Source organism: Branchiostoma belcheri, unplaced genomic scaffold (genome assembly GCF_001625305.1).
Source record: "Branchiostoma belcheri isolate BF01 breed outbred unplaced genomic scaffold, Haploidv18h27 scaffold8, whole genome shotgun sequence".
Taxonomy (NCBI): Eukaryota; Metazoa; Chordata; class Leptocardii; order Amphioxiformes; family Branchiostomatidae; genus Branchiostoma; species Branchiostoma belcheri.
Window position 1 is genome coordinate 3,910,952 of NW_017804464.1, and position 13,860 is coordinate 3,924,811.

At 44.3% G+C, this 13,860-nt stretch overlaps 1 protein-coding gene across 3 annotated transcripts in view; it reads left to right on the forward strand.

Annotated features, from left to right (window-relative positions):
• Window positions 1-8,446, forward strand: part of LOC109486103 (protein patched homolog 1-like) — a 67,771-nt gene extending 59,325 nt beyond the window's left edge. For all 3 annotated transcript variants that reach the window (XM_019789790.1, XM_019789791.1, XM_019789788.1), the window contains exons 19-22: window positions 119-261; window positions 5,046-5,415; window positions 6,237-6,494; window positions 6,816-8,446. In XM_019789790.1, coding sequence (XP_019645349.1) covers window positions 119-261; window positions 5,046-5,415; window positions 6,237-6,494 — 771 coding nt within the window. In that variant the 3' untranslated portion in view covers window positions 6,816-8,446. The remainder of the gene's footprint in view (window positions 1-118; window positions 262-5,045; window positions 5,416-6,236; window positions 6,495-6,815) is intronic.
• Window positions 8,447-13,860: the final 5,414 nt, after the last annotated feature.

Genomic DNA, 13,860 nt, shown 5'->3' on the forward strand with positions numbered 1-13,860 from the left:
ATATTGTCAGTGTATAGAAATTTTGTCTAGTTTGTACATTACATATTCTTTAATTTTAGTAAAATTAAGATATTGTTCAATGGCACAAGTCTAATACAGTGGCTTTGTTGTATTCCAGGCATATGTTACATCGTTGGGAGACAGAAATGAGCGGATGGTATCAGCGCTGGAACACATGATGTCACCAGTCATTGATGGAGCCATCTCCACGCTCCTGGGCGTCGTCATGTTGGCAGGGTCAGAGTTCGAGTTCATCGTTCTGTAAGTCTCACTTTCCTTCGTTATAATATAGTTTACCCAAGGATAACTCCAAATCCTCCTTAAGAATAATCTCCAAGACGTTACCGGCTCAAGATTTGAAACCTTGCCTCGCATCAAAGCGTTTTGCACAAGGACGAATGTCTTGATTGTCAACACGTTCGCCAAAGCTCTGTGTGGGCTAACTTGGCCACTGTCCATGGCCCCTGCACAGTTTTGTGGCTTCTAGTTGTTAACGGCTGGATGATGGCTCCCAACTCCTGGATTTACCTGAGGACAGTCTAGCAAGGGTTATGAAAAGAAAACGCATTGTGTTATTTGCTACAGGTAATGAAAAAGTTTTCCAGGAAGTCAGTCCCTGGGGACAGAAAGTGGCAGTTTATGAGTTGGGTCTAGACAGAACTCAGTGGGGAGGCAGCCGCTGTGTGGGACAATTGTGTATTGGGTGGCTTTTGTTTGGGGGGACTGTCGGAATGGTTTACAGGTTGAAAGGAACGTTTACAGCCAGGCGAGTCAGGAAAGTTTACTGGGCGACTGGACCGTTTACAGGCGGGAGCCCGTAGCCAGGGCCTGAAGAGATCCAGATTGGAGAAATGTTATGGTTGGCAACTCCGGCTGCCAAACAGGAGAATTTTTTTTTCTTTTTAGTTATAGGCTGTAGGCAGCGTGGAACAGACTTGTTGATGGTAACCAAAGTTCAAGGGAGGAGTGTTGAACTGGATTGAACCCTCCACGGGGGAGGATGACGAACTTAAGTAAAAGCAACTGGAGCTGATTTGCCAGGATCACAGAGTGATTCCTCCATACTGACTTTGTGAGGCCTCCGGGATAGCCCAGACCCTAGTGCTGAGTTCTTAACCATTTCCAGGAGTAATTGCACCTAAGCCAGCATTGTGCTTTTGCTCCAACGTTGAAAAATACTCCCTATCCTCTCCCTCCTACAAAAGTTGTTGCCTCCCCCACCCATCGGCTGCCCTTGCAACCTTCTGCTCGTATTCTCGCCCCCCACCAAGAAAGTTGAAGCAGAGTTAGGCATTGGAAAGAGTGCAGGAGTTTGGGAGAAGTTTGTTGGCATAGTTTACGGGCACTTTTATCATGCCTTGGGTTTTGTCCGTGGCTTGGCCAAACTTGGAAGGAGCCCTGTTGTCATTGCTGTAGCAGCAACAAGCTACTGTCGCCAGCTGCCCCATGGTGTCTCCAGCTTTGCTTATGTAGTTGAAGGGATAAAATTTTCCAGATGACATCCCTGCAACGTTAATGATGGGGTGTAGCAGGAGAAAATGGCTTTGTTGCTAGGTTTGCATTTGATTGTTGTTTGTTCATGTTACGATCACCTTTCCTTGTGGGTTTCCGTGTGGATTTGCTCCAATCCTAGCTCTGGCTTCTCGCAATATCTGGTGGAACCCAATATTTCTTGCCTGGTAATGGGAGGGCTTGTGGTAATCATACTGGGTGGTTGGGGAGTCCCAGCACGTGTTGGCCTTGCTATATTTTTGTACCCCTTCCAGCCCTTCAACCTAAATCTGTGTTGGCTGCCGCCTGCCAAATCCAAGTTGACAGGCTCCATAATGATATGCTTGTGCCACACATTTTTGCTAATTTGTTCCCAAGCTGCTCCCAGACTTTAATTGGCTTGTAAGGTCCGTTAGTGACATCTGTGGGTGAGGGGGGCCCAGGGCTGACACAGGAGTTGGGGCGGGGCAGGTAGGGTGGGGGAGGGCTGACTTCTGGGGTCACTGTGTCAGCCAAGTGACAATTTCCAAATTAGAAAATCAAGTTTGAGGAGATGCCTCCCAGGCTGCCACTTGGAGTTGACAGCACTTGTGGGGACCATCCATTACGCCTCCAGTAACGGGTGGGAAATAACGGACCTCCTCCCTCCCTTTTTTAACTTTCCTCTTTCCCCATTTTACCAATCCTATAAATTCATGAAGAATATGTGTCACAGGATTGAGTCCTCATGTCTACACTTCAGGTGGCATAGCCCAACCTTCCTCCCCAAGGGAATTGTGGCCTCCCTGCTGTAGAATTCCCCCTCCCGAGGGCCCCTCAGAGTTGCAACAGTGTAGAATTCCGCTGGCAGTTGGGTCCGCTCAGCGCTGGGTGGGAAAGATAATCTGTTTTGGGGAAAATGTCAGCAGCACATGGAGGCAGGCTGGCTGTGGCATGGCTGTGTATTTTTCTTGGTTCCTGTTTCATGGCGGAGCACAGATGGTTCCCACATTTCAGGCTGGTGGGGGAGGGGCTTTGCTTGCCTTGGTGTTCCCCAGGTCCCTCCCTGCTTCTGCATAAACCCCCAGCTTGTTTATGTAGCATCTCCATCAAGCCTACATACCTGCAAATTGGGCTGAATTGAGAATGAAAAGGTTTGGAAGAACGAGGGGATGTGAATAGTACGTTCCAGGTCCCCCTATCTGTTTTCCTAGCTTGCCGTGCGAGCGGCGTATGGCATTGTACCACAGGAGCAGCATATGGCCTTGTAGGTGACGCCTCAGCGGGACAGAGAGTGTGTCGGGACATTTGGAAGGATTTGTGAGGGCAGGAAATGGGCCAGCATGTTTATCTAGCCAGCAGCCATATTCATCTCTGTTTCAGAGTAGCCAAAGTTCAGGCCAGTAGGGTCCTATCAACCCCCATCAGCCCACGACACACACACACACCCTGTAGGAAATACTGGCACACTTTTTATTGTCCAAAAGGGGAGGGGGGAGATAACACAGCCTTAGCTGTCTTGTAAGGTGTCAGCTTTATCAAATGTCAGTCATGAGCAGATCACAAACTGTAAGCCAACAGGCAACAGGAGTTATGGATAAACTTATGGATCAAGTAATGAAATTAAAAAAAGTAAGATCTCAAAACACAGATTCAGTGTGTATTGGGGAGCTGACCATTTTGTAGTCATTCTGTTTATCCTGGCTTGCTCTGGAGACTGTCATCTGAGCATTCCTCACAATCCAACATAAATAAATCTGCAGTAAACAAGTCAGTGCCCCCATAAATGTCCCACTGTCTATCCTTCAGATGTGATACAGAAAGTATGAAGTTGTGGAAAATGTTGTGAGGGAGCAGAAACTGAAGCTTTTCTCTGAGTTTTGCAGGAGAGGGGATTTGTAAGCCTGTGGAGTGGAGGGGTGTAGGTTGTGTGGAAGTTGTGCTGAGTCTGCTGCTCAGATGGCATGCTGTGTTGATAGGCCTGTCTGCCAGGCCTGGCAAGGGTGCTGCAGATCAGTGGTGTTTAGAGGAGAGTCATGAAGGAATGGGGAGAGGGGAAACAGCTTCCAGCAGGTCGTGGCTGCCCTGTTTATGTTACTTGTCCAGGGGCAGGGCAGCAGGGCCTGTGTGGCCGCCCTGTGTAGTTCTGACCCCAGCCTTTTGGGTGAAATGACCCCTTTTCTGTTGTGCGGAGAGAATTTATGCCAGCCCTGATGCAGCCCCGTGTTTACCGCAGTTGTTATCACTAATGTGGCCTGACATGGACTTGCAGCCAAGAGAGCTGGAGGTCCCCAGTGGGTGGCCTGGGGGGTACCCCTCTGAGGGGGAGAGGGGGGTCCTGTGGACAACGTGCCCCCCTCCCCCTGTATCCCACCGGCCCCACACCGTGCCTGCCCAGTCTGGGTGCATGATTGCAGCCTGAGGCCAGTGATGCTATCAGCTTTCCTGGCTGGACCTGTTGTAGGCAGTAGGCTGTAAAGAAGGAAGCTGTGGAATGGGGGCAGACCCCAGCCTGGCAGGAAACCCCACTCCTGTCAGGGCCCTCATACCTGCCCCAACTACACGTCTGTAATAAAGGAAACACCCTGTCGCTTGTGTTACACTGTTTAGCTCTGTTGTAAAAACAGGCATGTCCTCCACAGACATATTTGTTTGTATTTTGGCTATTATAAACGTCACAGGAGACCCTCAGTTCCTTTTATCCCACAGGAACGAAGTGTTTTCATTTAAAGGCGCAATTAGAATAAACCCTAAACCCCCCCTGCCTCACTTCCTTCCCCCAGCAGGCTATTGTTTATGTAGGCAAAACTAGGCCAGGCTTGACAGCTTCAAAGTGCTCAGGCATATTTGTGTAAGCAAGCTACAGTCTCATTAGATAATTCTCAAGAATAATCGTCATTTTATAGCCAACGTCTGTATGACGTACAAGTAGCAATTCCTGCCACCTTACAGTTTTGAAGAGGGTATACTGAAAAGTTAGAGTTTAAACTTGGTGTACTCCTCTGGGATATGCGGTTTTATTGGGGGTCAGGCATTCCAATGCTGGCCTAACTGATAGGGGAGATCCATGTGTAACAACTAGCCCCCCAAAATAACTTAGAATAAACTAAGAGCCGTGGTGGTATCAGCTATCAGCAACATGAAAGGTGCCCTAGGTTGGGAGTCAAAGCAATCTAGCAGCTATCCCTGTGTGGTTCTTGACTGTGGGCACGAAGCCTGGCTAAGGAAAGGAGAATGTTGGTCTTTATGTGTGGTCTGTGTTGGCAAGCATCATGCATGGATTATGTAACACCTCAGCTGGAAGTGTTGAACGGAATAACATGGCAAAATGTTCTCAACCTGATATCAGCTAGATTACTTCAATACAATATAGTGCATGCAGGCGACATAACGATTTTGACATTATCCTTTCATGTAGAATCAAAGTCGTGAAAACTTGCTTTGCTCTGATGACTGTATGTCAAATGATAACATTTTAGGTTGAAATTCTTTCCATAGCCGTAGCCTTTATTGACGGCCAACTAAGACACAACCTGAGATGTACTGATGTAGAAATTGTTTTTATATTGTTGCAGGTATTTCTTCTACGTCTTGGTGGCGCTGGTCATCATCGGCTTGTTGAACGGTTTGGTTCTACTGCCCGTTCTCCTGTCGTTGATCGGCCCCGGCCCTGAAGTCAAACCAGCGAACAACGCGAGGCACCTCCCTACGCCAACACCGCCTCCGACGCCGCCATTCGAGACCGGCGTACCCATGGACACGTATCCCAGGGTTCAGCGGTCAGACTCGTTAGGGTCCGATCTCTTCAACAACGAGATTGCGTTCTCCGGCCTCGGTGATCAGTACCTCCAGCAGAGGCATTCAGACATCGTGGTGGCACCCGAGGTCAAGGTCGAGACAGGCTACCTGCGCTGCGGCCCCAAGCGGACAAAATATAACGCCCCGGTGAGTAACCGTAACACAATTGTCGTTGAAAGAGTGTGCCGCTAACTACCTTTGAATTTGAGAAGTCTCGTCCTTTGTAACAGTGATCAACCTGCCAGACCGTGCAGAAAATTAGACAAAATAGTAGATTAAAACGGGCTAAGAATAGCACTTTTTGAGCAAAAAGGTCCAAATTGAGGGACAAAAAGGCAGTCTGCAGGGGAAAACTGTACACCCCCCAGCAAGACTAGAGACAGCTGAAGGATGTCTGTGGGTTGATGTTGGCATGCGTGCAGGCACCTGCCTTGTTTTCTTGGCTTATGTTGCCGCGCAGATAGCATCAGGGCAGGGCTAAACCTCCCTCTGTCTGGCCTGTACAGTCCAGTTACTGGATGGGGCTCTAAGCTCCCCCTGAACTGTTTGATTCAGCTGTTAGCCATTCAGACCCTCCAGTATTTTCCTTTCTTGCTCTGGTGCCACCTTGGCCTGAAAGATAAGATCTGCACTTTCCAGTGCATTACACAAGGATAAGAAGAGATTTTTGGTTATTATGAGTAGTTGGATGAGTTTAAAAAGGGCCAGCATACCTTGTGTAATGACAATCTAACCAAAATGATGTAGCTTTGCATCTGTAACAGTATGATTTTGTTGCGTTTTGGTTTCCTCCACTGTGATAGTAAATTTACTATGACATTACATAAGGCAGTGTTGCTTGCAGTTCTTTGCATGTTTGCTAGGGGGCTGGATGTGTTTATTTACAATAGATGCATCTGCTTCAATGCCACAATATGTTAAGAATGTATTGTAACCTGTGTTGTTTTCTTTGTCCTTGTTGTTTGTAGGTGAGGCCAACAACAGAAAGACAAACAAACAGACCAAAACGGCCGGCCAAGAGCAAGTCCCGCGCCTACCAACAACCGTCAACGCATCACGTGACGACGGTCACCGCCACAACGTCTGTGACTGTACAGATTGGCCAACCCACAGACGACGCGTCAGCGGACTCCTATAGATACTCAAAACGACGGCGGGACGACATACCCAAGTTGTACGAACTGGAGTATAATTCTTCAGATTCAAGTAGAAGCAGTGAGAAATAGGTGGGTTTCAGCCTACACTGTTGTTTCTTCTTCTTCTTCTCCAAACCAAAAAGGTCAATGACATGAACCAGACTGTCTGTTACCATGGTAACTAGTATTAGGTTACATTATGTTGCAATTCTATAGCAGGAGGGATTTAGACTCCTGCCTGACCATATATAGATGAATGTGTTTGAGTAAGAATTAACAGAGTACGAAAGTAAACATTATGCATTTGCAAATGTTACCTTTCTAGTTAATAGTTCCATCTTATGGCTTTAGCTGTCTGCCATGATACTTTGATCTGTTTCTAACAAAACTTTCCTTGCTTATGTTTTGCAGGTTTCCATGCTGTACAGTCAAGTAGGGTAGGAAAATGTGGAAGAAGCGAACTCAGGGCAAGTAACAGTTGATCGATGAGATTTCTTGAAGACTTTGATTTTTATGAAGAGAGTTGTTTGTGAAAGAGTGAAGAATAGTACTTGGTAAAGTTTATTTATTTATGATCAGGACTTTGTACCACTGCCTATAAACCCACGAACACATTCATTCGTTCATTCATTCACCATGTAAACTATAACGGTGCTCCCTCCCTCTACATTCTTAGTGTAAAAACCCCCTTTTGCAAGTTTGTGGAACCCATACAAGGTGGAAAATGCACCTGTATCGATGGAAGGACTTGGAAAAGGGCATATCAATTGTAGTATGGAGGGGCACTGATAATAAGTCAGTGATTATAATATGATAGAGAGACTCTAGTGCCAGAATTTTGTAAATTTTGTGAAAATAATGCTGTATGAATAAGTCCTGCGATAATGTCGTATAAGGAATCGCCAGGACTCCCCTCGTGGAAGTGTTGAAAATTTCTCAGCTTCTCGTATAAGTATCTAAGTATATATAGATATATCTATAAATATATATATATTATATATATATATTATATTATCATCTGAAACTCAGTCCAGTAACAGTCCCCCCCAATGAAGTAATGATGCACATATACACCATGTAAGGAAATTGTGGTACAGTGTAATTAAAGATACAGTGTAAAAGAGGTGTGACAGCCATGCCGTCTGTTGTATTATATTGACATTTTTGCACACTGTATAGAGATTTGAAATTAACATCAGAGTTATCCATACATGTCTTTGTATTCTTTGATATCGTCGCTGTCAAGACTTTGTTATTATTATTTAATATCGTTACGTAGTTCAATCCTTGCCTTGTCAATTTTTACCTCAGTTTCGTTGTAATGTTGCAGATTCTTGTAGCGCTAGTTTAGCAGCATGTACCGCAGCCATATCATATGTTTATGTCTCCTTTGCTTAGCCAAACTGTGTTCAGCTGCCCTTGTGAAACACTGTAGACTTGAAATATTTCTCAGCTGCCATAACTGTACAAGTAACTTGCTTTTTGGCGACGCCACAGGAGTGGAGCGGCTTATGTAATGTTATTGTGAAACCATCGGCTACCACTGTAATTGTTAGCTTGCACCCTCACCTTGCACGTACCCGTGTTCCTGAGTTTTGAGTTACTGCCACCTCCTCTTCCTTCTACAGTTACCCCTAACAGCAATGTTACTCACATTGAGTCATATTCTTTTGTAAATTATTTATATAAAGGTCTATTTTTGTAGTGTACAGAGTAGTAGAGAAGCACACTCATCGTGACAGATCGATTATATTTTTAAAGAGTTTTATATATATAATGTTATTATGCCTCATTTCTTTTCGTTTTCTTAGAGCCACAACTAGCCATAGTAGGACATTACTGTTGTATTTAAAAGTTCCTGGACCGTGCCGGAAAGAGTTTGTGAAAGATGTGTAAAGACTTCGGCACAGCGGTCCACACACTTTGTATTGGTTGAAGTATGCCATGATGTACTAGATTAGGCCGGACCTGGTGTAAGGTCCCCAATGTTTTGAACAGAAAGTTTCAATCTAACAAAGATAAAATAAAACAGGAAAAATGTTTGAAATAACCTTCTTTGTGTGTGTGTGTTTGTTGATTCATCCCTCAATATGGTGTAGAAATTACTGAGGCATAAGACAATTAGTATGAACTTAGCGACAAGTTGATTCGAGGACAAGTTGATTTGTAGACTTCTAAATATGAATTCATCAACTCCTATTAATTACCACTCTACCTCACTCACCATATGTAGCCTGGGTGCCAGACCCACATCAAAGAAAGACATAGACTAGTATATGTGGAAAAGTTTGTCGGAAAACAAGGCAGAAAGTCTGCTTCAAGATAAAATGAAGAATAAAGTAGAACTAGAAAAAAAAGTATAAACAAGGCAGAAAGTCTGCTTCAAGATAAAATGAAGAATAAAGTAGAACTAGAAAAAAAAAGTATTCTAGCACATTAGAAGTAATCTTCAAGCTTATGTAGGTGTGGAAAGTTGCACATTCCCAACATCTGCTTGGAGCGTAGCACAGCATAAGAAGAGCTGATGTACATGACAGAGCAGATAGACAGGGGTTATCACTCACACATGGTCCATCTGACCTGGATGTCAGGCCTGTCATGTGGCCTGAGCAGGCCTCTCAGTCTGAGTAACCCCAGGTGGACCCAAAACTTCCTCCTCAGGGTCACAAATTGTGATGGAAGCACAGGGATGGGTGCGTCAGTAATCTCCAAGCAGATCCTAGGGTGGTAAAAGACGGTATCAAATTGGCCAGGCAGGATCCATTTGCCTAGCCTCTACCAGGCACCGCGGATCGCTGGGTCGCAAATTGGAGCTTCTATGGCCCTGGATCTTCTCTGGTATACTATCCCTTTATTTCGGCCAATTTCTACTATTTTTCCAGCGATCCGCGGTGCCTGGTAGAGGCTACCATTTGCCAGAGAGGGTCCATATGGGCGCACACCACTGCATCTGGCCAATGGGTACTGCCTGGCCAATTTGATACTGTCTTTTGACACCCTAGGATCTGCTTGGAGATTACGTGACAGGTCTCCCATACCTCAGTCACCTGTCATTAGAGACTCCAAGCAGATGTTGGGTAGCCCTGTATACTGCACTGCTCAGTTTTGGTTTGCTCCCCAACAACAAGATGTTACAGCAAACTTGGGGAACCAGTCTGAAAATGGATGGATGCCATGCAAACTTAGTCTCTATCAGCCTTCTTGGGTTGCTGAAAAAAATTAGCCAAGTAAGGAGAATGAGTTGCCAAATAAATTAGCTAGCCAGCATTAGAGCATATCCGGACATGCCAACCTCAAAGTCTAAATCCTCTGGCATACTATTATTTTGCACATTTAGCCAACTCTAACAGCAACCCAAGGAGTCTAATAGAGACTCAAGACTTCACCAGACAAGCCTTCTGGCTATTTTTGATGGCTTCTAAGCCAGTTGGTATGTTGAGTTTATAGAATGAGAGTAACTTGAATATTTATGCAGTTCCTTCTGGTGTCAGTCAGCCACAAATCGTACAAATCCATCAAAAATAGCCCAGAGGCTTGTCTGGTGAAGGATTTGTAATTAATCAAGCAGAATTCCTTCAAGTTTTGGTTACAAGCATGACTGGTGCCATGTACTTAGGGGTTCTCAAGAACCTTCTGCAGCTTCGGACAAGTTCATAGCCTCCTGTGCAGGCCTTTGGGGCGGGTGGGAGTTTTGATACTGCGTTTTGTAGAATTTTTATTGCGTTCTTTTGCTGGCCATCCTACAACCAGCCACCCAGAAAAGGTTTGTACCTGCCACTCCCACCCACCCAGAGGCCTGCACGGGAGGCTACAAGGTCCTGCCTTCAGCCCAGACACCTGGTTACCATAGCGATCAACTGGAGCCCCGCCCTACTTTGATTACACCTCCGGACCCCCCAGTCAGGCTTCAGGGATTAAACAGTTACACAACAAGGATGTTCGTCAAGCCAACACTTCCTCTTTACCAGACTTTACGAGGCTGGCTCCATACAAATGTAAATCCTCATTTGACACTCGTCCCCCCACTTACCCACTCTCTCGTTAATCCAGAATTTGTCCTATAAAAAAAAAAAAAATATCGGCTTTTCCACCGCTTCAGTGCTGATGTGCCCCTATTGTTTGTGACAGGAATGCCTCTCCTAGCTACTTCCTCTGTATAATGGGAGATAAGCTTGTTTTGTGTGGGTTCGACACTGTTCATACTTTTGATGGAAGCCGAACTCACATAGCCAGCTGAGCAGGGGATCCGGTACACCTTTGTTCAGGGTTGGGCCAGGAAAACATTGGCTTAACCCATCTCCGGACACCCCTCTCCCTTAATTATGACATTCTGGGGCTTACTAAGACCTTGGGAGGCTTCTTAGGATCAAAGTTGGGAAGCCGCATTGTTTTCACCAGCCTGATAGAAAATGTTTGAATTATGGGGGGAACATGTGGAGCTTTTCTTTCAGTATCAGCAGTTTGCAACAAAGCAGGTGCTGCATCACAGGTATCAACATTATTTAACGTTTCTTACTTGTACATGATTTTGCATGGTCTGGTCTTAAAATGTTGAAATACCACCAAGCTTGTGACTTCATCCACCTTTTCCTTGAAATTTGAATATCATTGTCCCTTAATCATTCTGTAAATTCTTCAAGACAAGTATGTAAATCTAACAGTGTATAACAGAGGTTCCATTTTGTGAAATACCATAATCTTGTGAGCTCTCATGTTTCAAGAACTTTTCCCCCCATTTCTAACACTTTTTCTTTCTTTCTTATTTTTTTTTCAAGTCCTGAAAGATTTAAAAGCAAGAGAAGAACTGTATCAGCTGATGTCATACCCTTCTGATGTACCAGTGGATGAACTGTTCCAGCTGTGCAGTCTTGGCTGACCTGAGGTATGTTTTGTTCAAGTCCCAGAAAGACTTGTCTCAATCTTTCAATGTGGGAAAGCCCCACCATGCACCTAAGCCAAACAACTGATTCATCTGGGCTTGAATATGAATATAGCATTATGACTTGTTTATATGATAAAACCACAGCAAGTAATTTTATGGATGACATCAACACGCGCATTAATTTTTGCCCAATTTTTGAAAAGAAGAAGAAATTTTGTTGCCCTCTGACATGCCGAAAATGGGCAAAGATGTCTGTTACCATGCCGGATGGTGGATGGCAGATAAATATGAAGATAGGAAGGAGACCAGACAAAGCTCTGATTTATTGTTTTGTCTTTTCCTTTGATGCAGTGATGTATTTCATTCCATTTATATGTTCCCACTGAAGCAAACCCATTTGTACAATGATTGAAAACTTTTATTCTTCAAAGTTGTTTCAGTGACAAATGGATGTTGTAATAGTTGACAGTAAACTTAGTCTAGCACAATCATTTTTTCTCATATTCAAGGTTTATGATGTCAAAATTAGAAAATGGAATCTGTTTTTTTTTTGCCCGCATTTTTTTCTCTCTTTCGCATTAGATTTGGAGTCTACAGAAGATGTCATCCATAAAATTTACTTGCTTTGGCCTTATCATAATTCTAGGACACATATTAGAAATCCCATCCATGTAGTCTACAGCAAACAGACCTGTTGAGAATCGGATGCATGTAGGGGAAAGTCAAAGTGACATGATTTTCGTGCCACCACTAAGTGCCCCTCTCAGCCCTAAAGAATGAGTGACAACAGTTTATTGCTTTGTGTTGTGTTCCTGACGTTGAAAGACAAGTGTAGAATGGTCCCACTAGACACATTCCTACTGTAATACGATGCCTGGAAAGTAGATCTTGGAAAGACTAGGGACCTGCCCATGGTTCCACCTGTTTCCTGAACATGCAGGGCGACACCTGGTTCACAAGGTGGTCCTTATGCTGTTTTTATCAGTCTCCTCTGGTGGTTGGAAAAATAGTAGGCACATGTAGTGGGCCAATAAGGTGAATGATCTGCTAGAAGAGTTGGATAACTAGAGGCAAATAATGCACTTTTTTTACCAGTTTCTACCGTTTTCAGAGTGTTGTAGAGACCACAAGGTGGTCGTTATGCTGTTTTCATCAGTCTCTTTTCTGGTGGTTGGAAAAATAGCATACAGAGAACCAATAATAAGCTGAATGATCTGCTAAAAGTGTTGGGCAGCTAGAGGCAAATAATATACTCTCCTTGACCAATTTCTACAGTTCTACTAGCTAATGGAGTGTGGTAGAGACTATCCCACAACTTGGTCGTTACGCCCTACACCGCGCGGACTCCCTGTGATCTCCAGTAAACAAGACGAGGAGACAAACACGGGAGGAATTCCACGCTGAGTTTACTTCCTGTCAGGACGTTGTTTGTGTTTGATGATATCTGCACAATGCCAGCCTCACCTATTCACCTGTGGAGGAGGGGCGATAAACCACGGACCTCCCACCTGTCAGACCTGCACACCCTGTCAGCACAGTCCAATCAACAACTTTCTACCCTCCAAGCAGAGGTTTTAGTCTCCACCAGACTCCTTTTGCAGGCTGAATAAATAGTAGAAATCGACCTAAAAAAGGGATATATAATTGGCCAGAGAAGGTGCCAATTATATCCCCTTTTAGGCCAATTTCTATGATTTATTCAGCCTGCAAAAGGAGTCTGGTGGAGACTAGGGTTTTGGCTTATTTTGGGCATGTTTTAGGCTTTTTTTATCGGGCTTTCTTTTTTTGCACTGGTATTTTTTCTTACGCCATTTTTTATTTTTGGTTGGCGTGAAAAAATACCATTGCAAAAAAGAAAGCCTGATAAAAAAGCCTAAAAACATGCCAAAATAAGCCAAAACCGAACTTCTGCTTGGAGAGTAGAACTTTCCACAGTCAGCCTTGTGCTGCTCCATTTCACTTTAGAATCCTTTCTTGTCCCCTTTTCCTAAAGGTTTCATTTCTTGTTTCTTTCAATTTCCTTTTTTATCTACCTTCCTTTCCCTGACATTCATCTCTTTCTGCGCTGAGTTGGGTTTGATTTCTAGTACAGTTATGCATGATTTTGCAGATTTTTCTTACTCATTTTTGCATAAAAGCAGTGTAACTTCAACTCTGCTGAACCTGTTTAAGATCTGACTGCCACTTCTGTACATTATTGGTAGACTATGGACAGTTTTAAATCAGTAACATAATCTGTCTGTGAACACCTGCTGCTATACATGTCATTATGTTCATGCCCTGAACATTATTCTAAAATACAGTTTTCATGTTTCTCTTCCAACAGTTTTTTTTTTCAAACCCAAGGGCCAGCAAAATGAATTGGAGTTATCCAAGGTCATTTCTGTCTAAAATCAAATCTGCATTCAAACATGGTGCCCTTCTAGTGCAATTTGATTGGTGCCTGGATTATCTGGGGTGATGTGAGTGTCACTGGGGTCATGACCCCACAGGTGTCCTCTAGCCCACCTGCTCGCTAATGAGGCAAACACACATCAGTCATAGGGGGTCATTGAAGCCACCCAAACTACTGGT